This window comes from Epinephelus moara, chromosome 23 (assembly GCF_006386435.1).
Source record: "Epinephelus moara isolate mb chromosome 23, YSFRI_EMoa_1.0, whole genome shotgun sequence".
Classification (NCBI taxonomy): Eukaryota; Metazoa; Chordata; class Actinopteri; order Perciformes; family Serranidae; genus Epinephelus; species Epinephelus moara.
This window is the reverse complement of record NC_065528.1, coordinates 18827922-18854397: the sequence shown is the minus strand read 5'-3', so window position 1 is coordinate 18854397 and position 26476 is coordinate 18827922. Positions and strand designations below refer to the sequence as shown.

The window sequence follows — 26476 nt, the reverse complement described above, 5'->3', positions numbered from 1 at the left end:
TTTTATTCAATAACAGAAGTTTGAATATATATTTGTCTGGACATTCATTCAGTCATTCATTTTCTGTATCAGGTACCCTGGTTTTCTGTACATTTTTTGCTATTTAAAAAGAAAGAATTTTCTCAATTTTTTTTGTCTTTATCTATTTTTAATAGTTGCCTTTCAGTTTATGTTCTTGTCAGCTTTTGCCAATTTCCTGCTCATGTTTAGGAAAAAAAAAATCAAACCGGTTCATTCAGGTTTCAAAGGTTTAATTATTAATTAATTGACTTCCTTTCTTTGGTATAGTTGATATTCTGGGGTTATCCTTTGGAGGATATTGGATAGGCAAAAATAAACCTGGGGCTTCAGCCTGTCCCTTTTTTGGTTATTGAGTGTGAGAAAATTTTTGTGGAATGATAAATTAGTTTCTCCAGATAAATGTAACCAAAATAATTAATTATTAATTAATTTAAAAAGCTAGTAAGATAGATTATTTAATATTGGCTGTTGAATTTAGCATCAGTTTTCCACGATATGCTAAAAAATTTCTTTATGGGATATGAAAATAGAGAATAAAATATATGATATGACATAATTTAAATAATTATTGATATTTTCAAAAAGCTAATAAGATAAATTATTTAATATGGGCTGTTGAATTTTATCATCAGTTCACGATATGCTAAAAAATTGTTTCACGGGATATGAAAAAAGGATAGAAAATATATGACAAAATAATAAATATAATAATAATAATAATAACAATATAGTATAATATAAATAATTATTAATTTATTCAAAAAGCTAGTAAGATAAATTACCTAATATGGGCTGTTGGATTTTATTTTAATAATGATAATAATAATAATAAAAATAAAAAAAAATAATAATAACAATAAATATAATAATAATAATGATAATAATAATAATAATAATAATAGAAATTAGATGTTATTTAATTGCGTCTTTATTATGGATTATCATGCACGCGACTCAGCTGGGAGAGACGGGGGGGGGGGGGTGGGGGGGGGTGGGGGGGGGTACGTCTCGGGGGCGCGCGCTCCACCGTGGTGACGTCACGGGAGCGCCCGAGCAGTAGGGAAGCCACCAGTGGTAGAGCTGGCAAAAAGACGGAAAGGAGGGAAAGACAGATAGGCGAGAGACAGACAGGAGACAGGAGACACACAGCACGAGACAGGAGGACAAGCCCCGAAAGAGACAGAGCGTCTGACCTCGGCTGACCGTCTGTGACGTTACCAAACGTCACTTTGAGGTCTGACAGCAGCGGAATAACTGAGGAGGAGATGTGACTGGCCTTTCTTCTTCTTCTCCTCCTCACACGGAGCTAATTTCACAACCGAGGGGCAGCAGTGTGAACACAGCCGCAGTGAGTATTGGAAGTTAGCTGGCAGTCTTTGTGAGTGTGTGCATGTTTTATTACACAGGCCTACGTGTGTGTGTGCGTGTGTGTGTGTGTTGTAGACATGTTGGCCACTTCTCGGTCAGCCTCACATGTCTGTGTTGTCACGTCTGTGGACTCAAAAGCAACCCCCGCGATAACATGGTTAAAATTTGATGGCTGCTCTGAGGTGCAGCAGTTTCCAGGTCAGCTGTGAGACCCACAGAGAGGTAGGTCTGTTATATCTCCGCCGGGAGGGGAGCAGTGTCGCTACGTGTGTCGGGCCACACTTGTCATCTTGATACATTTTGTATTGTTACTAGACGACAGTGACTTCCTATTTTTTGCCCAGTAAACCAGTTGCAGCTTGTACAGCCAGAGGCTTCCCCCTGGAATAACGAGCTAATAACACTATGTCTCGTCTCTGTACGTCTTAAATGCGATTATCAGTCTGTTCAGTGTGTTGCAGGCTGCAGAAGTAGTGCTGCTGACAGTCCCTCAAAGCCACATAATTGCTATCATAATCCTGTAATATTCTCCAACAGCGCCAGTTTAGTGACCATACAGCGGCTGTATCTCCTGTGGTGTCACTGATATTCCCTTGGGGACTTTAAGTGTGCCTGTGGGAGTCAATATTAAGTTTCATCTCCCATGGTGACTTTTAGTTGTGCTGTGATAGTCTCAATCAACATCCAGCTGCACAACTATGTGCATTTCTCTTAAAAGTGTGTTTTAATGCAGCCACAGTTGCACAGCAGCCACGTCCTAAGCAACATGTCAAAACATTTCTGCAAAGCCAAATCAATCTGAGCAAAACTTGGACTCGACATATGACCGTGGTTAAATCTGCTGCGTGTGTTTTGCAATGTCCCCGGGGGGGAGAGGGAGAGGGAGAAGCGAGGGGTGGGTATACGAGGGGACGCCGTGATTTCCTTCGTGTTCCGCCCACAGCTCTGTTTCTTTGCACCGCCCCTCCTCCGGGAACACCGAGTCAGGGAACTGAGCCGCTTCCTTCCACTGAGATTGTTGTAAACACTGGACATTTTTAAATGCCCAGGCTCTGCATACCTCAGCCTGCCTTTACGGAAACGTTGCTCCTATACTATTCATACGTTGGGGTTTTTTATTTTGTTGTAGAGTCAGTTTTAATAATCTAAATTTAGCATGGCTTGGCTCATAGATATATTTATCTAATGAACCTTGTGCACAGCCTGAGAGCCTCCTGACTCCTCAACATCAAAGGTAAAAACCTTTGGCTTAAAGGGATACTTTGCTGACTTTCAACCAGCTTTGTACTATGACAGTGTGGGTAGTATGTGTAAATGAACTGTGGTGAACTTCTCTCCATGTAACCAGCACGCAGATCTCCCTGCTCATCTTTCAGCTCGCGTCCATTTCCAGTCGATTTTCGCTGGCTCTAGGGCTGTTGCTCGAGCTATGGATTGTTGTTCTGTATTTTCGTATGCCCGCCACCAGGTACACAAAAGAAGCAGATAGAAGAGAGACCTGCCCCTCTTCCTCTTGCAAACTCACATCAAACTGTAGGAAGTGCTGATCAAATATAAACCAAGATTATGTTACTGTGTTGCTTATTTCTTGCCTGAAAAGATTTCAGAAACACAATTCAGTAGGGCTGGATGATACGTACAGGCTGACTGGTGACACACGATATATATCTCGGTATTTCTATTAAATGGGCCACGTTTTCAGTTGAAAGTCAAAGCCACATTTGAGATGTCACACGCTCTTTTTTTAGACTGTGACCAAACTGAAATGCAAAGACTGATTTTATTCCCTGCTTGAAAATACAAGGTTTGCAGCACAGGGCACAAAACTAAAACATGAGTATAAAGGTATCAAGTCGGCCTAAATCCGTGCTGCGGTCATTTCATTCATCTCACAGACTGATTTAGCACCTCATGTGCAACATATAGACCGATGTCGCACTGTAGACTAATTAACAGATTAAACAGAGTAGCAGCTACGTGTTTCTCTTAGTGTTGTTGGAGAACTTGTGAGTGTGTGAGTGGGGTGGAGCTGTGCGTAGAGTGTGGTATGCGTTATGTAACGCAACTGGACCCTTTATCGATATAAACGGTGTTGTCTAAATTTATATCTTGTGTGAAAATATATATTATACATGGTCGTTTTATCTCCCAGCCCTACATTTTGGTGCACTGTTAGGCTGTAATATAAGAATTTGTGAACAGGAAGTGGGCGCCATACTGTTTCCTGCACTGTAATAATGGAGACTGAAAAAACTGAGATAAAATGGTAAAACTAAGCAGTGCTGATCAAATACGAACCAAGATTCTGCTACTGCGTTGCGTTTCTCTTTCCTTAAATGTCTTCAGAAACATAGTTTAGCTTACTGTTTAACTATAATTCATAATAGGCCGCCATATTGTTTCCTGTGACAAAAAGTCAAGCTCGCATTACGTCACCCACCAGTGCGTTTATTGCAGTTCATTCTGGTAGTTGTAGGTTGAGCAAAAGCAAGTGCCACAGACCTTTTCCTCTGTCTTCTCTGGTCGTGTAGCACCAATTACAAAAGTATTTACGTCTTTCTGCTGCATAGACAGCCCAGTTTGATGAAAAGATCATCTCTCCAGCAGTGAAATACTCAAGGGTTTGCAACAACATGAGGAACTTAAGGGAATACTTCACCAATTTGTAAATCAATAAGTCACGCTGTGTTACCTCGAACTTGTGAAGAAAATGTTTTTCTCACATGCCTCCATGGAAAATGGTGAACGTATTGATTGATTAATTGATTGAGGAACACATTTAACAAACTATATTAAAACATCCGTTTACAAACTCTCACACAACTCGTCTGATGTAATCCAAGTCTAGTTTATCCAGTCGTATGCAGTCGAGCAAACATTTTTGCTAAAATCCCTAGTGTTTAAAACTGAACCTAAAGTGAAACTTATCAATGCCCTCTTCAAACCAAGACTCCAATACTAAGGTTTGTTTTACGTTAAGGCAAACTTTAATGTCCCAGAGGGGCAATTTGAGACACAGACAGAAGTCATGAGTGCAACAAAACAGACAGTACAGTATCCAGTATCACACACTGTCAGGGGTAAATCATGCACATCAGTGGTCACTTCTGGTTAAGATAAGGGATAACACATGGGACAAAGGGCGATCTGTAAGGCTTAGTGCTGCGTTTAGGGAGGCAAAGCGTCCGCCCCGATGGAGGCATCTGAAACATGGAGGGGATGTTGAGCGTCTGAGACACTAGACCAAGCTTTAGATGTGACCCTCAACCTACAGATGGTGTAGCTTATTAAAGGTAACACCAGTGATCTTACAGCACAACTTGACCACTTTGTCCTGCTTATTCTTGTTTTTAAGGCTCAGATTACCAAACCAATGGAAAATGTTAAAAGAAAGAACAGACTTATTAAAGGTGGAATAGAAGATGTTAGTGAACTACTGATCATACGACTGGATAAATGAGACGTGGATTATACTGCAGAGGTTGTGTGAGAGTTTGAAAATGGATGTTTTGATATAGTTTCGTGGTCCCCAGTCAACTAGTAAATCAATATGCTTGCAGTTTCCTGTGGAGGCATGTGAGAAAACGTTTACTTGACAAATTCAAGGTAATATGGAATGACTAATTGATCTACAAATGGTCACTGTGTGGGTGAATTATCCCTTTAATCTCACAAAGACAGTAGCTCTTTCAGATTGCTTTCCAGAACTCAATTTTATCACAAGACCAAAATCTTTGACGCCTTGTGTGCTGTTTATTTATTCAACTTGCTTTATCACTTTGCCAGGGGTAGGATTTATTTCTATCACCTCAGATAGATTGATTTTCAGGGGGTGTTTGAATCACCTTCCCAGCTCACTTCATCCTTATTTAACCTGGCAAGTTGACGGTACGAGCACATTCCTCTTCACAGGACGAGCCTTGGGGGGAGTTTCACTCTCAATTTCTCTTCCATTAACTACTACACACTCCCCGAATTAGTTTTGTGCTTCCCTGCCTTTGTGTTAATTGTCGAGTCTCAACGGTACATTTTCCATATTTGCCATGTAGGCAGCAGCCAAGATTAGATAAGTGCGCCGTGTTTGCATGGCATCGGTGTACTTCTTCTGCAGCAGTGTATTCATGTACATGGATGTGTGTGTGTGAGTCACAGTGTGTGTGTGAGTGTCTGATTGTATGCTCGTTTTTGTTTGCCCAGCCTGCATCTCAGATTAATTTCCTGTGGTACACAATAGACTGGAACTGATGCTATCTGTCTCTTATCAGGGTTGTGCTTTCCAGTGTCTGAACCATATTATATGTCTTATCGCTGATAGGACTGGTGGCACAGAGTGAAGTTACAAGTAACACACACACTCTGGTGAGCCAAAATCTGTATCTTTTCCAGACATCTTCTGCCTGATATTTTCTCCCATGTGTAATTGGGCTGCTCTGTTAATTGAAAAACAAACCCTTGCAGTTTTGGCTATTCCAATATCCTTTTTACCAGATTAGTTGACTTTTCTCTCTCCTCTCTATCTCTGACAAAAAAAAGTTTCATTTATGAAGTCTTTTAATTCCACATAAATCCTGTAGAAATGACTATAGATGTGTTGCAATTCAGTTACAACTGCATAAATCAGCACAAAGCTATAATTATGATTTGTCATCAATAACATGCCCCAACATGGAGACAATATCTTGTTTCTGTATGCGGAACAAAGCCAAACCACTAATACTATGCTACTCAAAAGCAAACAGCAGCATTGCATGAGCTACGCATTACGCAGCAGTGCTAAATGGGTCCTCGTGAAATACATCATGAAGCAGTGAGAAGCTGCACTGCGGGTGACCTGTTGCCTTTATTTATCAAACCGCTAAACATGAAATTTTGGACTCTGGGATGTGGAAGAATAAAAAGAAGTAGAAACCATTCACTTTGACTTGTGCGTGCACTTTCTAAAGGGACAGTTCACCCCAAAATTAAACATATATGTGTTTCCTCTGGTGCTATTTTCAGTCTGGGTTGTGTTGTGGAGTGTTGTAGATAGATGTCTGCCTTCTCTCCAGCATAATAAAACTAGATGACACTCGGCTTGTGGTGCTCAAAGCGCCAGAAAATCCATTTGAAAAACTCAACAGCAATGTCTCTTTCCAGAAACCATGACCCAGTTACTCAAGATAATCCACAGACCTTATTGTGAGACACCTGCCAACCGAATCACAGCGCAGAAGGAAGCGTGCATCTACTGCTAGCTCACCTAGCACCACTGAGCTAGCTAACCTTATAGCTCAGCAGAGGAGGACGCCTTTAAAGTTTACATCTCATGCTGTTACAAGCGCCAGCCTCTCATCTAGGGCCGAGTATTGTTTAAAAGACTACAATACCAGTAACAATACTAGTGCCCTTAAAATGATACTGATGCCAACAGAGTACCTCGTTACCCATGTTGGTGAATGTTTTGGTGGCACCATGTCAAGCCGAACACACACACTGCATTCGACTTCACCACACCACAGACTGTATGGGTTGTAGTTCTTGTTGCAGGTGTGTTAGCTCTGCGCTGGGGACAGTTATGAGAGTCCGCCCAGCTGCACACACACAGTGACAGGGCTAACTGTTAGCATCACACGGCTGACGTTACTAAACGGTTATTAACTGGTTTTAAAACAAAGTCACGCCTTTTTTTGGTTTCAGTGTGAGTTTGTTGGGACCGTTCATTGGCTAGGTGTTGGATGCCTGCTGCTCCTGCCTATGTTAGCTCGTGCTAACTGTGTAGATGTTGAACTGACTGTTAACAGAGGAGGGCGGCTCCGGAGATGGCAGCAACAGAAAGTGTGCTGATCTGGTGTTAGGAGACGGTCCGGGATCACACCCCTGGTGCACAAAGGATTGAATACAGGTATTGTCTGACTGGAGACGTTTCGATTTTACTTGGTACTGGGGTCTTACTGTAGATATCTTCAAGGTATTGGATGCATACATCCTTCTGCACGGTGATATGATTGGCAAGTGTAGTTGTCGGTGAAGATTCTCAGTCATCCAGGTCATGGTAATCGTAACTGCTATAGCGTAGGCAATTGGACTTCCTTGCGTTTCTTGAAGACATTGGCAAGTGTAGTTCAGTAAAAAATAAAACATTCCTACATGAAACTTCTCACAACAAGGTCTGTGATTTATCTTGAGTAACCGGGTCATGATTTCTGGAAAGTGACATTGCTGTCGAGTGTTTTTTAAATGTATTTATGGTGCTTGGAGCACCACAAACTGAGTGCCATCTAGGTCCATTATGCTGGAGAAAAGGCAGACATCTCTACTGCCGATTCTGCAACTTATGCCAAAACAATTTAGACTGGTTAATTGCACTACAGGTAAGAGGAAATATATCTAAGTCTGATGTTGGGGGTGAACTGCCAGCTCATTTCTTGCAACTTTAAAAACACTCTTAAAATTCGGATAACTCAAGAGGTCTCTAAAGTTGTTTAGAGTAGATCGTAGATTACAGAAACAGAAGAGAGCATAGATCTGAGATATTTTTGGATGTGACTATAAAAAATAATGCAGTCAAATAATGCAGATAATAAACAGAACCACTCGCATGCATCTTCATTGTCTGCATGTGGCATTTTGGTACTAAATTCTTCATATGATTTATCTGATGTAACTCATACACCAGCAGAGTTTCATTACTAGTCCAGTTTATTTTCGTTTCTGTGTCAGCTAGTTTCTTATTTATTTATACCTATGTCGTTATTAATTTAACATGGTAACGGCCACCAGAGATGTTCACACCAATAAATTCTTTAAAGATTAAAATGACATCATGGTTTTGCAGGAAAAAAACATGTAATACTTAGAAGTTAATTAAATAAATACTGGCCCTGGACGACACATGAGCTGCTACACAGTCTTGCTTTTATGTTGTATTTACTATGAAGTAATAGTAATGCTATTTGGGTTGAAATAATCCACCTCACTCTTACGCTCTGTGGACAAACAATTGGATTTGCAGAGAGACAATGTTATTATCGTGGCGATAAAGCAGCTGTGAAGGTTAAAAGAGCTGACTCTGGTGAGCGGCGGGTCATCCCCTTAAATCTTCAGACAGATTAGGTGCAGAGCGAGTACGGCACTCCCCTTCAGCTGGGCTGTCAAGTTGGCTTTCAGTGAGATGTGTTACCCCAGACAGCACCAGTGAGTCCTTTCTAGCCCCATCATATCACAGCGAGCCTGACAGGAACAGAGCGTAATGGAGAATAATAATATTCAAGATGAGTGTAGTGTGTTTTCATGAGCCCCGATCCCCAGGCGAGACACGAACTTTGTAAAAATCGGCTCCCACGCTGAAACACCAGCTGGCTAAGTATAGGTTGAGTGGTGTGTGTGTGTGTGTTGCATTGTGCAGTGTGACAGATGGATGTGTGGTTGTCACATAAATAGAACATGCTGAACACCTTCAGGAATGCTGATGGAGAAAGAGACAGGCAGTGAGAGGAAGTGAAAGCATCAGGGAGACAAGTGAGAGTCAGGAGGCAAAGGAGGGATTAGAGGTAGTAAATGGATGTATAAACAGGCTTCTGTTTGCGAAAAGTTTGCCATATTAACGTCAGGTGACAATATGTCTATCTAAGATTTGAGTTGCTTCTGTATCGGTTGCCGTGTTGTGAAATCGACTCCAAATTCGAAGTCTGTTCTCTCCTGTTCCTGCACATACTGATCATCCACAAAAGTACAAGTACAGTACGTGGCACTCAACCACGCAGACTTTCTTGGTATCCCAGTGTGATATTCTAGGATTTAGCGAGGCCTAAGACAACATCATGTGTGTGAGGAAGGAGTGTGTGGAGGAAAGATGAGACATACAGCATGGCTTTTAGTTACCAGGGCGTTGTGTGTGCTGGCGTTTCCTGTTGAGTGTTTTGTAGACGTGAAGGGGATGAGGTTATTTTGGTTCTTAAGTTCACTCCAGGGCCTGAATCAGGATACGTTCCAGTAGGTATTGTGGTTGTAGTCGGGCATTTTGTGATTGGATGTTTATAGTATAATATGAACAGTGGGAGCAATGCTGTATTTGAAGTTAATTGTAATTATATATTCTCCAGTCAGATTTTGACTAATAATCCTGATTTTGCAACAGGCATATTAGCTTGTGAAGACTTATCAGAGTGGAGCTAAAATTACTAATCAATTACTTGGTTGACAGAATATTAATATACTGCGAATATTTGCTGATTTTCTTAGTCCTCTATGATATGAAAGTTTGGGTAGGCAGTTTAGTTTTGGCTTCGTTTGGGCCAGAAATCCCATAATAAACACCATATTGAAATTCAAGTCCTCTTTTTGGCTCTGTTTTCAGGCTGTGACTGGAGATTTTGGCCAATAATGGGTCATTTCAGAGAGAGAGGGCATTCCTATTGGCTGTTCTTCAAATGCAGATGTGCGTGCATGTCCCTTCAGTTAAACCGTAATTCAATGGCAGAGAATCCTGCAGAGAAAGTTGCTACACTAGCATTGACCACAACTGCCTACGCTGCAAAGCAACCCAAAAAAGGAAGACTAACTTATCAAAAAGAGAGTCTAAAAAGAGTCTGATGATAATAGAAACAAAACATGAGACAGTACTGGCAAAACATTTCAGAGATGGACAGAAAATAATAGTTTAGCCTTTTGCCAACCAGAGGCAAAGGCTCACAGCTGCAGCTTCAAGTTCATATTTATGAAGCTAACATTAGCTAGATCCTCAAATCACAGTGTTTCCTCTGCCTCACTCCCTGCCGCTTTAGACCACCTCATTGACAGGAGTGCGTACAGCAGCTCTGGAGACGGCCCCTGGTCAGCAGCACCTGAAGCAGCCAGAATCCAGCCAATGCAAACCCCGGAGAGTCCTGACTCCCTGCCAGATCTATAAACTTTCTGTTGCTGCCATTACACAGGTTAGCCCCCCCCCCACGGTGCCGCTGGCCAACAGCCTGCTGTGTACATGGCGCTGGGGGAGGGGTTTGTGCTGTCTGAATTCGAGCCACTACAGCTGCTGACTGAAGGTCTGTCTCCTCAAGCTGCTGGCGGCTCTCCTTTCGGGAAAGCAGTCCACAGCGGCAGGTCAATCAATCAATCAATTTTATTTATAAAGCCCANGCGACAGCACTATCTGATAAACATCTAGTATAGTAACTGTTGCTGAGTGGCGTGTAATCGGGTAATCAGGTAGCAAAGTGCAGGTACTGTGGGGTCGCTAATGTTAGTCGCTAGTCTCATTTGTGGTCTAGTAAACAGAGAGAGTGTGGGAGAGTGGGGCTAGGGGTGCAGAGTGAAAGAACATGCGTACGCCTGTGGTTGTTTGGTTGGAGGGACTTAGGACAGAGAGGATAGAGGAAATGGATTTTTAAATTCTGCCTTTTCGAGATTTCTGCCTATGTCATCTTTTACTGAATATCTTTGGGCCTTGGACTGTTGGACAAAACAAGACATAGATGATGTTATCTTGGACTTGGTGTGGTTATTTTGTAATTAAAAGATTAATTGAGAAAACAATCTGAAGATTAATCCATAACGTAAATAAACATTTGCTGCAGCTCTTTTTATGGTCACAACTGCCCTAACATTATTAACCAGGATATCCTTTGCACAGTGGCACGTCCAAAAAAGTCTTAACTCAAGGGCTTGGCATGCTGCAACTAGTGTTATGTTCATTGCTGATTGATCTGCAGATTATTTTCAGGATGAATCAATTAGCAGTTTGTACTGAAATACATTAGAAAACAGTGAGAACAACCTTTTATTATATCCTATATATACATGACTTCATCAAATTTCTCATTTGGTCCAACCAACATTTCAAACTAAGGAAACTAAGGAAAGCAACAAATCGTCACACTTGAGAACCAGGAAATATCATATTTTGGGCTTGAACATTTACTGAGAACTATTAATAGATTAGCAAAATAGTTGTCAGTTAATCTTCTGTCCGTCTAATAATTGATTGATTGATCATTGCAGCTCTACTTTAAACCGCAGCATATTCCGTCTGCTGATTAAGACTGTGTCATGGGTTTGAGAGCTCTGAAAAAAAGCTAGTAAGTGTACCTGGGGTGAAGATTTTTTTTGTGAAACTACTGTTTCCAAGATGAAAGGTGAACTTTGATGAACTCTCAGTGTAGCGCTGTTCAACAGATGTTTCTTACGGCAGCGCTGCATTGCTTTCTCACATTCGTGTGAAAGGGCAAGAGGGATGGTAAGCCTGCTGCTGACAGATGGGTCTTGGACGGTCATATGCTCGTGCTCTCTCAATCTTGTGGTGCCAGCTGTGTCACAAGTGTCTTTTATTTGTGTGCTTGTTTACAGTGGCGTTCGCCAGAGTGGTAGGCTCATGTGAAATTACAAACTCAAGGTTATTATTGTTTTCATTTGCCGTCCAAGCCCGAGTCTGAAGCCACCACAAATAAATCCCCAACCTGTGGGACACACTGGCGGTTTATTCATGTGACCCTTAGACTTGAACTGTAGAAAACACAACATGGTGTGTGTTGTGGTTTCCATGAGGGCCTGAAGCCAGTAAAAATAAAAATAAAAAGAAGTGTTTAGCTGTGTGACAGAGTGGTGCCCAGTGCATGCTGGGATAGGCTCCAGCTCCCTGCAACCCCAAACAAGGTAAGCAGTTCAGAAGTGGAAGGATATGTGTATTTATTGTCCTGTACCTCCTTCACATGAAATCAGCGACCAAGGAAAATAACGTTATGGCTAAAATTGTGATATCTGGATTGTTGCTGCCTAACAGTTGGACTCTGGGAGCTTGTGGATCTCCACCATGAAAACAGTTGTTTCCACAGCCAAGTCCGAGGTGCTTTTGAGCAATACTCTTAACCCTCCAACCACCCAGTGTCCAACATATACAAGCAGAGAGCCATTTGTGTGTCAAATAAATGCTTAAATAAAGGTTCATACATCGTCTGCATGTTTTGTATTATAGGGGGAATTGGGACATGAGCATATACATTATGTACAGGTCAGCAGGTCTGGAGGGGAGGAGGAGGAAAGCCCTAAACACACACACACACATACACACACACACACATTCTCTGTCTCTGCTATCTCATTGGCCTCAAGTGAAGCATTTGATGTGTGTGTTGTTAGTGACATGATCACTCAAGGCCACTGAGCCAATGTGCATGTGTGTTCATCTGTGAATGTGGCGTCTATTCCCATGTTTGTCTTCATGTGTCGACTGATTTATCTGTATGTGTGTATTTAGATTGACTGATTGTGTAGATCTGCACATGTGCACAGTTTTCACTCATGCATGTTGTAAGTGCATTAAGCGAATGTAAGTGTGTGTGTGGGTGTGTGCTTGTGCTAAAGGCAGGGTCCTGGCCTGTTTCTCTCCAGGTGTGTGTTTTTGGCCTTAGGGGAGACACAGCAGATGGTTACTCTTTGCGTTTGAGTGTGTGTGTGTGTGTGTGTGTGTAGCTGTAACTGACTGGCTGTCAGTAATATCTCCTTGGCCAAAGATCTAAGCCTAGCAGAACATCAGTTGGAAAAATACACTACTGCCAGGCTGTCAAAGGCCCGGGACGGGACGCAAAGTAGGGGTGCAGGAAACATTAAAAGGGGCCGACTCTGCTTTAGTCACAGGCATTTATCGGCTCCAGCTCTGATCGGCATTGATGGGTACACCCGGATGAACATGCTTGCTACAGACGAGATGCAATGACGCGCCACCACAAATACCGTCCGTCTCAACCCAACTAGCACTCAAGCATCAATCCAAATTAGTCCCTGATCGCACAGAAAGCGTTTTAGCAGCTTGAGGCGGCTCTTTGTAATTGCTTTTAATGAGAATGAAGCTTTTTACTTGCGTTTTTTGTGTTGGACGTGCCTCGTGTTTCTTCACTCTAGGCGCCTGCCGTTTTTGCCGGAGAGCTCTGAACTCCTCATGTTGAAAAAACTTAACCTCAGAGTGGAAAAGCGCCTCACGTCATGTCTTTTTTCTTCATCTTTTCCCCCATTTTCCAGTCAGATCTTTTTAGAGGCGGGCCTTCTGTGGTGGTCACAACAACAAGTTTACAGTTGGTAAACAATGGAGGAGAAACTGGTGGTAGCAGTTGCTGGATACGCAGAGCTATACGGCACGACACTAGACAGCAGGTTGTCAAACTGCCCCTGAGTCATCCTAAAATACACCTAGAAACGTCCATCATGGAGGCGAAGCTCCTGGACGAACTGGTGGGGCTCCCTGTGATCCACCCTCTTTTTTAGGGTCTCATGTACCCACACAGATCTCTGTTTCCCTGTGACCAACAAACTATTTACTGACAGCCTCTCACCCTCAACCAGAGCTACAGCAGGTACCCTCTGCCTCAACATTTTAGGAACTAGATGCTGATTACTGTGAAAAAACAAAAAAACAGATTGATTGCATGGGAAGGTTAGTGTAAGGACGTGATGGGGTGGTTGCCTGGCAACAATAAAAAGGAGCAGCAACCGATTTTCTTACGAGTGGCATTCAATTAAAAAAAGGCAGTGCAACCCAACCTGCAAAACACTTTCAGTGTGATCGGAGCCTTAGTCTGCACCAAGTTTGAAAAAGAGACTACTATATATGGGATATATAAAAAGCAGAGACCATCATAAAGTTTCCACAGGCCTCTACGCTGCTGCTGTTCACTGACCCGTTCTTTGGCCGGCTGTGACGTCGAACATGATCGGCTCTGGCTGTGATCTGCATTGATGGGAACACAACACCTGTATTGGCAATGTGAAACTAGTCTATCGCCTATTTTTAGCAGGTTTTCTTGTCTTTAAAAAACCAACATACATGTGCTAATTTTGGTAGAAAAGGGATATTAAAATTAGCTAAGTCCTCTTATTTCTACAGTAGCCCAGAACAGACAAAACAAACACTGGCTCTAGATAGAACCATTTGCATTTTTGCGTCGGCCAGCGTAGTCCTCATTTTGCATTTTGCTTTGCTATATTTGTGTTTTTTGGCACTGTGTCTCTTGGTTGCCTGATGCTTGTAATGACTTCTGCATGAGTCTTAACATTGTTTTTAAGTTTTAATGTGCGGTGTAAATTGTTGTAAAGTGTGTGCAGCACAAAAAGCAGTTTCCGAATCATTTGAATAAGCTAAATAATGACCATAGGATGTGATGTGTAAGTTTAATAAAAAGAAACCAGTGCCTTTCATGTCGTACTGTTAGAGATGGGTACCCAACCTTTTCATACAAGATGCAATGATGAGTAGAGTAATGGTTATAGGTGATAAATCTTATGGCAGGGTGATGAACTAAATCTAGGAGTTTTAGAGTGAGTCAGAGATCATATGTTGCACTCTGGAAAACAGGGATAAAGAATCACACAAGTGATGCAGTGTTTCCTCAACCAGAGCTTTAGTGAAGTAAGCAAATCATATTTTACAACAACATGTTCGTTGAAACAGAGTACATCTGCACAAAAATACATTTGCATATACTGTATAAGTATGTTTACAGCTCAAATAGTGTGATTCAATGCCACTTATCTTTAAACTGCACATTAATTTAACAATCTTAACTTGCAGTCTTTTAATACACAAATTGCATTATAGAACAACTTAATCTAAATTATTAATAAAATAAAATACAGCATTCCTCAAACGTAAGTCACATTTTCCTTATTAGTTCAGTCTCCTCAGTAAATCTGATGAAAAGTAGCTCAGTGAACTCACACCCTTTTCTTATACAAAAGTTGCTAATTAAACAAGTAAACATGAACAAATAAAGTAACTACATAAACAGGATATAAACTGTGCAAAATACATTCACTTATGTGCATATACACACGTAAACACTGAAGACACTTGCTGCATTTATACAAGATGGCGGCAGTCTCGCTTGCTTGTACTTACTTTTAAATACCCAGTAGACATTGTTTTAACTTACTCAAGCATCATATAAATGTTCTTCTCACAGTCAAAACGTCTTACAGAATTATCAGAAACCTTTTCACAGTTCACATTATCGACCACATACCTGGAAAACAGGGAATAAAGAATCACACAAGTGATGCAGTGTTTCCTCAACCAGAGCTTTAGGCTGCGTTCAGACTGCAGGCGAATCTGATTCAAATCTGATTCCTTCTCAAATCCGATTTTTGTTCTGTTCAGACTGGGCCACATTACTGACCAGTCTGACAGGTTGCTGTGGCAACGACGTCGGAGCGGAGGCGTCATCTAGCGTGTATTGTGTGAAGTCATATAAGGAGCTGTTCAGACTCAGACACATCTGTCCAAATGCGATTTGAAACTACCTCCCAAAGGTGGTTTCGATCTGGTTTGCAAAAATCGGATTTCATGTCATTTATAACTGTTCAGACTTCATACGAGCCATCTGGTTCCAATCTAGATTGGCTAAAATTCGGATTTTGGCTGGCAGTCTGAACAAGGCCTTAGTGAAGTGAGGAAAACATTGATATCCCCTGTATGAGGGCTCAGACCAAAATAATCGATCCCCGATTCTGACATATCTAGACCTCCTTAGTGGAAGACAGAGATTATTATAGCTTAGGTTTTAACTGTAACAAATAAAACAAACAATGAAATGAATAAGAGATTATGTAACATTTTAACCCCTTCTTAAACATCTGATGAGTTTACAGTTTTAAACCATTTTATAACTCTTCACATTTACTGTTTTTAAACTCATATTTGTAGTGACTTTATGGTCTTTTTAACATCTCAGTCCTTCTTTTTATGAATTGTTTCTTTTTACCTATATGAGCTTTTTAACTTCAACAGGATTTTAACTTATTGCAGATTAATATATTACCTTTTTTAAATGATTACACATACAGATCATACGCTTCCTACTGAGGATATAAATTAGCTCTGTTTCTGCACTGATATCCAGTTTTTCTGTTGTAGCTCATTGCAAAGTGTGTCTGTGAAATTTAAATGTAACTTTTTGATCCAGTCAGATACCACATTATTTATACTCTGAGCCCTGCTCAGACCATACTGCTGTGACCGTTCACAGTGTGTAAACTATTGTCCATATTTCTCTGGCTTTTGAGAACTTGTATTTAGTGTTGTCTGCATTCAAGACTAAATTCAAATTAAAAAGTACCTTAATGTCCTATTGTTCAGTATTAGACTTTGAAGCTCCAGAGTAAATGTTACCAGCTCAAGTTCCTAGATCTTTAATGTTGCAGACAGTAAGTGGTTTTAAAGTCAAAGCCACGGTATGTAAGTACTGGACTCGAGGGCGAATATTTCTGCACTCTAAGAATTACCATGTGTTATTATAGAGAAGAAACAAGCCAGATAAAAACGGCAGAAGTTTTCATTCTTGGAGGGTGCTGACTATTTATGAGGCGGCTCAGTTCACTTTAGGTCATACTTGTAAGGCGAGAGTGAGGATCAGATGGTGTGTCCAATGGGTCATGTGTCCACTGACCTGAGGATGACATCACTGTCTCCAAGGATACCGGAATGACTGAAAGATGACTGTTGGTTGTAAATGCTTCCTTATTCTTCATGCAGACAAATTTTTACATAGCACATGGTGGGTAGTTCAGGGGGCCTGGGAGATTAGAGCATTCACAACAGAAGTCTTGGATTTTCAGCACCCTCTGAGGCATTTATCAGCGACATGTGTGAGCCAGTGCTCGTGAGTTATGTCAGTAAAATGCCACGGATTACACCTTTAAATTGAGTTCAGTAGGAATGACATTCTTCATTATTTTTACAGCTGTATTAATTACAAGGTTTCTTTGACCTGATTGACTGAATCCACTCTAATATTTAAGTTATTTATTTCATCACACACACATACTCTAATACCAGGCTGTACAGCATGACAAAATACTATTTCATGGTGTTTTTGCTTCATGTGAAACGTAGTAGTTTACATTTTTGGCATCTACTCTACATCCGATTAAAAGCCCATAAAATGTCTATCCAGTGTGACTCATATGATTAACAGGAATAGGACATTTTTCCAGTCTTTTTTGTTTTTTTGCTTTATGTTTTCTTCCCACATTTTTATTGCAAAATAAAATGGATTAATAACAAGATTTAATTGACTGGAATATTCTATTTTCGTGCCTGTAATTCTTCCAGGAGACAAACTAATTATTTACCGTCATGAATGTTCCATCAGATCAGCTGATTGAATGTTATCTGCTATCACACAGTTTGTTACAGCTGCAGGACAGTAACTCTGATGTGATGCCCAGAAGTGTTAGGACATAGTGTGATGATGATCTGAAGAAGGTGTAATGGATGGCGGGGAGACAAAGCGGCCTGTGTGATCATATGAACCGACACATCAGCTGATGCTTGTGCCTGTGGCAGAGTTTGTGCATAAAGCCAAAGCACTGTTTTGACTGTATTCTGTGGACTGAGTGTATCAGCCTCTCATATCTCTGTACAAGTCATAGTGGTGGCAGAAGAAGGAGTTTTGGGGCATCTTTAATGAGCGATTATTGGATTATTGGATTATTGGATAATCCTCTGACTCTTAAACGGACAGTTCATCCCAAAATAAAAATTGCATATTTTACCTCTTACCTGTGGAGCCATTTATCAGTGTAGATTGTTTTGGTGTGAGTTGCAGAGTGTTAACGATATTGGTTACTCAAGATAATCTGCAGACCTTGTTATGAGCAGTTTCATGTAGAAACCAAACTTTCTACCAAACTGCATCCGCCACCTGTATCACCAGAAGGAAGCGTGCATCTACTCATGGCTTGTGCTTGTGACAGCACAAGATGTAAATATTATTTGTATTTTGTATAGGACTACAGGTAAGAGTAAAAATATGTATTTTTGATTTTGGGGTAAACTGTCCCTTCAATTTAGCGCAATAAGGCATTGACACTTGTAGCTCTGAGTCGAATGTCTTGACAACTATTTGATGGACAACTATTATGGATCATCAAGCAATTTGGTGAAGACATTCCTGGTCTCTCTGATCTGCTATCTTTTCATCTGTTGACCATCATTAGGTCAAAATTTCAATCAGATTGATTTTCTTAAGAATGAGCATTACAACCTTGTAGAGCCATAAGGCACCGAGTCCTTTTTTTTGGTCCAGAATTGTCGCACGTCTAAAAATATATACGACTTCACATTGTGTCAATCATTTTCAATTATTACATTTTCAGAACAGGTTCAATTTCCTGTGTTTTTCGCAACCGTCTGAAGCCTTTAGAGACGTTTGACCAAGAATCAGTGAAGGAAATGTGGCGGTGGGACACAGTCGCAACAGGACAGAGTCTTGTCAAATGAAAGACAGAGAGGGAGCTGTGACAGATAGGTAACTCCAGTGGAGAGAGGCAAAGGAGGAAATGTCCTTTTATTTTGTCAAGTATTGCGAATTTTCCCAACGACTAGAACAATAAAACGCATCGAAATCAGCGTGCAAGGTTTCTGTGTGTAACAATTTATTTAGGGTGACAGATTAAAGACACCCATCTGACTCACTGTGCAAAGGTCTTAGTCTTGCTCTGTCCTATTTTCTTTCCTGGAAAGGCCAGTGCCATGTGATACGAGACAACAGTACATGCATTAGTAACATACATGCAGTTCTAGGGTTGGGCACTATGTTAAAATCTTCCAAGCGGCCACTGTTAGCTCACCAACTGGCGATTGCTGATGTATTAGCGCGGGTGTGTGCTGGCTCTACATGCTGTTTTTACCCGTTTGCACCTCTCAATCATTCTTCGGAGACAGACCACTAAATTAGCAATATAAAATGACAAAAATCCAATTTAAAAAAAGCTGGTGATGTCCTCAGCCAGTCGCCGATACCTGATATAACTGTCCAATACTGGCATTTTGTGTACAGTAAATACCGTCCACAAAGAGATGAATTCAGTCTGTTGCTCCAAAGTAGATTAATCAAAACTGTAATCTGGTAAAAATCCAGTGTGTTCCTTTGTACCTTAATGCAGTGTATCTTTGTTCCACTGATCACTAAGTCTTTGTCTCTTCCTTCCTTTCTTTTTAGGTGATCCCTTCATCTCAGGCCTTGTGGATTTACTCTCTGCCTTCATCTAAAAGGGATGCCCTATTGATTCCTGCTTTCTAACAAAGCCCATTGATTACAGCGAGGGTGCCGGAAAGGCCTTGATCATAGCTATGTCAACACTGCGTCAGGATAATTCAGAAAGTCAAGAAGGACTACTGTAGAAGAGTGACCGCAGTTTGTTCCATCCTACATTTTTTGCTTATACTGATCTTTTGTGTACTTTTGAGCATGTATTTTTGATTTGCCTGATTTATTCATTTGAATCAGACCCTCTTTCATCACTATAGTACACACACCATATTCAGTTACCATGTACGGTAGCTCCCGTTCCGTCTCAAAGCTGGACGTTGTTGGATCCAATGGTAACGGCTCAGCGTCTGGGAGCCCCGGTCGCTCTCCACGCCTCCCCCGCTCCCCACGCCTCGGACACAGGCGAAACAGCAGCAGCAGCTCCACCGGCGGACTCACTGGCTCCGGTAAAACCCTGTCCATGGAGAATATTCAGTCTCTAAATGCTGCCTACGCTACAGGCGGTCCCATGTACTTTGCTGACACAATTGATGACCCGATCGGCATCGGGAGCCTGGGCAGTGGGCTGAATCCACAGCTGCCCAAAAGCACCATGACCCTTGGCAGGGCTGGGGCCAGGGTCCCCTATGGGGTCAGAGCGGCTGTCATGGGGAGCAGTCCGAATATAAACACTGGAGGAGGAGTGGGAGGTGCTGCCATTCCCAGTGATGCAATAGCATTTGGTGGGGAGCTGCAAAACCAGATCGCACAGGCAGCTACTGTCCCCCACTCCATGAGACAGGTGAGGCATCACATCATTTTCCTCTTTTATTTCTGCAACCTGAAGGCAGCATTTTGTGAACTGAACACAGTTTTAAATGTAGTCACTTTGTTTGTTCCTCTGCAGACTATCTGGGCAGTGTCTGTCTACTCTTAGCCTTCAAATTAATGCCACAGGAACAAACATTTAAAAAGCTGCTGTGTTGAGTCAACACTACGACACAAAATAACCTGGTGATTTTGTTTCTGGAAGTGACCCAGATTAAAATAGCATTAAAGGAATAGTTTTGGGAAATTGGCTCATGCACTTCATTGCTGAGCGTTAGATCAGAAAATCAATACCACTCTTACACAGTGGTGGATCAAGTATTCAGATCTTTTACTTAAGTAAAGTAGTAATACTGCAGTGTAGACACACTCTGTTACAAGCAGAGACATTACGAGTTGTGGTTTTAATTAGTTTTTGATTTTATTTCGTTTATAGTTTTTGTTTTCAGGGAGGGTTTGCTTATTTCAGTTGAGTTTTTATTATTTAAAAATGGGGTAAAAAACCAAATCCTCTGTCAATTACAACAATATAACTTGAGCCCCAACACAAATTAAGTGACACAGGATTATAAAATAAAATAAAATGAACTTATAAACAGCGCAACAGCGCTAAAACATGGAAATTACCACGACAGCAATGTCACTTACCTCTCCCATGGAGTACAACAGCTAAAGGGGAGAGATAAGGCAGGATACAACCCTTTATAGGTGGGGTACCCTCATAGGTGAGGGTACAGAAACTGAGTATCAAACGTTCCACATATTGACCACAGAGGCCTGAGCGTGTCAGGTAATAACAACTGAAACAAATTTTGTGTAAGTAACATACATAATATTACAAATGTACATTTGACTCTGTTCCACATGTAACTACTGTGTAATTGACCCTGTTACACAGAGACATCCCAGTCTCAATAAACACATGCACCAGTGTCTCCTCATGCTTGTCGTGTTGACAGATTTGACCAAATTGACAAATACTAAAGTGAAAGACATTACCTGTATATTTTCTTTTACTTTAGTGAGTTCCATCAGCACGCAATATTGTTTAGGTCAGTTTTTGTTTTTACTCGAGTAAACTAGTGTTTTTTCACACCTAGACTTAGTTTAAGTTTTTAGTTGCATTTTAGTAATTGATAACCTTTTGTTTTAGTTAATTGATAACCTTTGTTATAAGTAATTCAAAGTCTTACTCCAGTAAAAGTGTTAGCACCAAAATATACCTAAAGTACCAAAAGTAAAAGTACTCATCATGCAGAACAACCCATTTCAGAATAATATATATTAAATGACTCAGTTATTGATGCAGTAATGTGTACATCACTTTGATCATGTTGCAGCTGGTAAAGATGGAGCTATGCTGAATAACTTTATATACTGCTGGGTATCTTAACCTTTACTAATACTGACTGTATTTTAATAAAAGATGTAGTTAAGTAAAAAGTACAATAATTACATCTAAACTGCAGCGGCGTAGAAGTATAAAGTACTATAAAATTGAAATATCAAACTGATTAAGGGTGTAGATAATCTTTGTCTCATTTTTTTGAGAGCACAGAAGAGAAACATAAAGAGATAAAAGATTAAATCAGCTGCACTTAGCAGGCCAAATGTTTTGTCACACATGAATTACCCTCCTGTTCCATGTAGCAGTGGAGCTGGGTGGTTCAAGGTATTAAACCAAAACTCAGCTAACTGTTGAAGGGTTAAAATATTCCTCTGAAGTCACGCTTCAACTAAATAATGTAAGAGCTGTGTGGGTTTTCATACGGTAAGTTTAAATAGACTAAGGTCTGCCCTCCTACTCCCTCTTCACCATTAGTCATAACCTGAGAGCTCATCTCTCCAAGATGCATCTCTCCTTCCTCTCCCATATCTCCCCGCTCAACTTCTAATTATTTCTCAAACACAAACCCTCTCTTCATCTCTCCTTAACTCCTATTTCCTTATAGCCTTTCTCTTTTGTATGTTACATCCATGTAATGATGTTAAAATGTTAACTTACTCTACCTTGCAGAACTGAAAGACACTCAAAAGCAAAGTTTTTCAAAAGCAAAGCAGAGTCTGGTCGTCGTTTAAAAATTAATCCAAGATATTTTTAATTCTTCGGTGCACTGGTGTCCTGGTGTCAAGATGAATTAAACATTTTCATGTGGTGCACTTCCTCATTAATACTGCAGTAAGGTGTGTACTGTATGACGAAATTGTGCTTACAACTTGTAAAATACTCTCCATTATCATAAATATCAGCATCCATATTTGTAGTTTTAATAAGTTTTAATCACCATAACAGTCTCAAAGTGCTTCACATACAATATTTAAGTCCTTATTTCCATATTTGATTAGTAATATTTGTGTCTCGGCAGAGTCATCAGTAGCAGTGACAGCTGCAGATACATAACATGTTTATAATGTAAGACAGGAACATAAATGTGGATGTTAATGATGGATACTGTGTGTTTGTGTGTATTATCAGGTGAGAGACGGCGCAATGTCAGATCTGCAGACACAGCTAAGAGAAGTGCTGAGAGAGAACGAGCTGCTACGCAGAGAAGTAAGGACACCTGCACATATACACACACACTTCTCTGAAGATAGGGGACTCTTTAAAAACTTGGTGTTCCACCTGGAAGGGTGTGGTTTGGCTGGACGCAGCAGCACATGTTCCGACGAGCAGCGTCAGACTGTGCTCTGAATGCAGGTTCATATTTTATATGATAACCTACATGCACCTTTGATAGAGCGCAGAACACTGGTCTGAATGGTATGCATGAGTACAATATGAAATCAGTTTATTTGATGCTTGTATCAAGTATGAAGGCATTCAGAATATGCTGTTCATGTTTTCTAGAATTTGTATTTTTAGTTTCACATCTATGTGCATGGAAACAGTCTGCCTTGTAAAGATTTTTGTTGTTGGACATAATTTAGTCCATCTAAATATCAATATATTTTAAAGCTATTTAGTTGTACACATTCTCCAGTATAAGATTATGATGGTTTGAAAATTTGTATAAAACTGCTAGTAACTTAAATTAATTTTCCGCGAATGTTGGGCCGTTTTGCCGGCAAGCTGCGAGCGCTTATACATACAGAGCCGGATTGGCGAGTTGATCCGAGGTGCCCAATTTTCCGCCTCGTAGGGTAGTCATATTGGCGGAACCCTTTTAGTTTAAACAGACCGAGGCGGCCTTCCACAACAGGAGGGGCTGTTGAAGACTTGTGCGAGGAGCTGTTGATGACGCCGCACGTGCGAGCCACTGGTGGTGGATAAACAGGAAACAGCTGATAGCAGGAATTAGTGAGCAGCTAGTAGCAAGAGGGAAACGCAAACCTGACAGACACCGTAAAGATGAGCAACTGGGGAGACAAGGAATTGCGCGCCCTCCTTGTCCTCGCAAGTGAAGAGGCCATTAACCGTCAGATGACGGGGACCGTGAAGGATGGGCTGACTTACAAGAGAATCGCAGAAAGACTGACCAGCCGCGGCTTCCCTCCCACGTCACTGTTTACGTCACACAGTGAGCTACACGTTTTGTTACTTGCTCACGCCCCCCATTGCCCCGAAAAAGGCGCATTCTGTATAAACAAAAGTAGGTAGGCGGCATTTTGCTGCACTCCCCGATTTTGTTTTTATACTGCCAATGCTGACAAAAGACTGATTGGGCTTTCCTGCAAATTTGCACAATTCCTATCTAAAAAGGGCTTTTGATCAAAAAAAGGTTAAAAAAATCATCTCTTTTTAAAGTTGCACTTAGATATGAGCTAACCTGAAGGCTTAATCTCAAAGTTAAAGCAAAAGTAAGGTTAAAAAATTACGTTTCAGGTTATGGTTTTGCTAGCTTATCCAAAAAAAAGACGAGAGGACAAGCTGAGGATGTTAATCAGGCAAACAACACTCTGCTGGTGAAATACCAAGTTTTTAGGGAGTCCCCTGACGTTAGGTCCATTTATTTTACAATTTATGGTATCTTGTGCTTCTTGTTTATTTACTTGTGTCACTCTGGGAATTCTGATGTCTTGAACTTTAAACAAAGATTATAGCTTTAAGGACAAACTAATTAGGCGAGTTGATTTGTCGTCAGTGATCAAGGATGTTTAATGCCCTGACATTTATCACAACAAAGTCCCGATGTTTGTTGTTAATTTCTTTCAGCTGGAGGCCAAAGAGTCCAAGTTGAGCTCCTCTATGAACTCCATAAAGACGTTTTGGAGTCCGGAGCTGAAGAAAGAGAGGGCGCTGAGGAAGGACGAAGCCACGAAGATGGCCGTGTGGAAGGAGCAGTACAGAGTGGTGCAGGAGGAAACACAGGTAGGAAAGAGGCATCTGTATGCGTGTATGCACCTGTGTGTGTGAATCACTTTCAAAACCTGTAACAAATGGACAGTGATGAAAGGATCAGTGTGTCAAAAGCAAATATTGTGGCCAAGTTTGGGTTCGTTTCATTGTCACTGCAGCGAATTCAGGACGTGGACATTTAGGAAATCCAAGTAGGAAATTACCTTCAGCTCAAAACCTCATTCCTTTACGTTTGCTTTGCTTCATCCGTCTGTGGTGTAGTTTTTCTCCTCAGTGTTGTCTAACAGTAACACTTAGGGATCGGCACAAAGGGGAGCATGTCCTGATAATTTCATGGATTGTTCTGGTGCATTTGTCTCGGCCTTGAAGACGGGTAAATGGATGAAGCGGGAGCGGCCTGGTCGGGGACTCCCAGCTGTCTGTTGGTTTCAGAAGCCATCTGGATGAGACGGAGACGCAGCCAGTCTGGCAGGAGGCTGTAATATTATACAAGGGATGATTTGCACACATGCACACACGCTGCCTCGCAGTGACTCATTTCACACGCTGTCATCTTGGAAACCAGCGCTTGTTCCTCGCTACATTTCGGTCATTAACAGGTGCTCTTATCTCCGCGCGTGTGTGCACTTGAAATTATTCAGGGCTTTGATGTTACTCCGAAGACTCCCGAGAGACAAATTTACCGTTGAAGTAATACGTGGAGAAGGACTTCAGGTTGTGAAATTACATCACTAGATATTAAATCACTCTCTAAGAAAATTTAGAGCCAGTTTGGTGTGTGTGTGTGTGTGTGTGTGTGTGCGTGCGTGTGTGTGCGTGCATCTATAAATCTCTGAGTGTGTGTCTTGTGAGTGCACACTTATTCAAAGTGATGCAGCGTGTGTGAGAACAAAGGAGCAGATGATAAGCTGATCAATCTATCATGTACTTGGCCTCCTGCCACACACTACAAAAACCTCAGTTGCCTTCACACGTACACACACACACCTCTTTGGATGTGTGTGTGTGCTGTTATGGTGAGTGCATGTTGAGACGTGTATTTTCTGATCTGTAATGTTGGGAAATATGTGTTCTCCCGCTCTTAATCTCTTCCACTTTCATTCCCTTTCTCTTCCTCCAGACGAATCACACCCTTTTAACCCAAGGCATCCTTTTCATTTCCTGCTCTCATTATCCCGTCACTTTCCTTCTCTTCAAGCGCCCTCTTTTTCTGTTTGTCTCTGGCTTTCCTCCGTCCCCTCGCTCCTTTTTTTTTTTTTTTTTTTTACTCATTCCTCTTCTCTTCTTCTATTTCTGTCATCGCACGGTGAGTCAGCTCTCGCTTCCCTCCCTCCCTGCCTCCCTACCTCCCCTCCTCTCTCTGTCTTCGCCATCATCTCCGTGTTAGAAATTGAATTAAGTTACCTCCCAGTAATTCTGGGATGTGTGCACGCTGACACACACACACATGCACGCCGGGTCACGCCCCTGCTGAGGAATGCACATCTCATCTCCACCCTCGGTCCTTCCTCCCTCTCTCCTTCTTTCCTTCCACGCTTCCACACTTATTCACCTCCTCCTTCACGCTCAGCCCACTATCTTTACCTCTCTTCCGCCCGCCTCGGTCTTTGTCTCTTCCTCTCCTTCTGTCTGCCTTTGCCTTTACTCTTATATTCTTACAATGTGTCGCCATAGATCCAAAACCAGAGTAACGAACACTCCTAAACTCGTGTTTGTACTTGTTAGAAACATCCACAGACTGTATAAAATAATGCATGTAGCATCCTGACGTCAGCTATTGATTTTTGGACTACTGGTTTAAAGCCTGGAATTTGGCATTTTAGCCATCGCCATCTTCCAGAGTCAGAAGTGACTTTATTTGGAGAAGAGAGTGGAGCTAACCGTAACGCTAGCTGCTAGCTTGGTTAGCACAGTGCATTTACAGCTAATGCTAATTTTGGCTCGCTAAAAAACAGACATAAAACCA

General features: G+C 41.3%; 1 protein-coding gene across 4 annotated transcripts in view; it reads left to right on the top strand.

Annotated features, from left to right (window-relative positions):
* The first annotated feature begins 1076 nt into the window (after positions 1 to 1076).
* LOC126385035 (ELKS/Rab6-interacting/CAST family member 1-like) overlaps positions 1077 to 26476 on the top strand; it is a 211662-nt gene continuing 186262 nt past the window's right edge. For all 4 annotated transcript variants that reach the window (XR_007569391.1, XR_007569392.1, XM_050036531.1 and 1 more), the window contains exons 1-4: positions 1077 to 1369; positions 19353 to 20184; positions 22687 to 22764; positions 24367 to 24522. Coding sequence is in view for 2 of the 4 variants with exons in the window: in XM_050036531.1 (XP_049892488.1) it covers positions 19684 to 20184; positions 22687 to 22764; positions 24367 to 24522 (735 nt within the window). In the remaining 2 variants the exon portion in view is untranslated. The remainder of the gene's footprint in view (positions 1370 to 19352; positions 20185 to 22686; positions 22765 to 24366; positions 24523 to 26476) is intronic.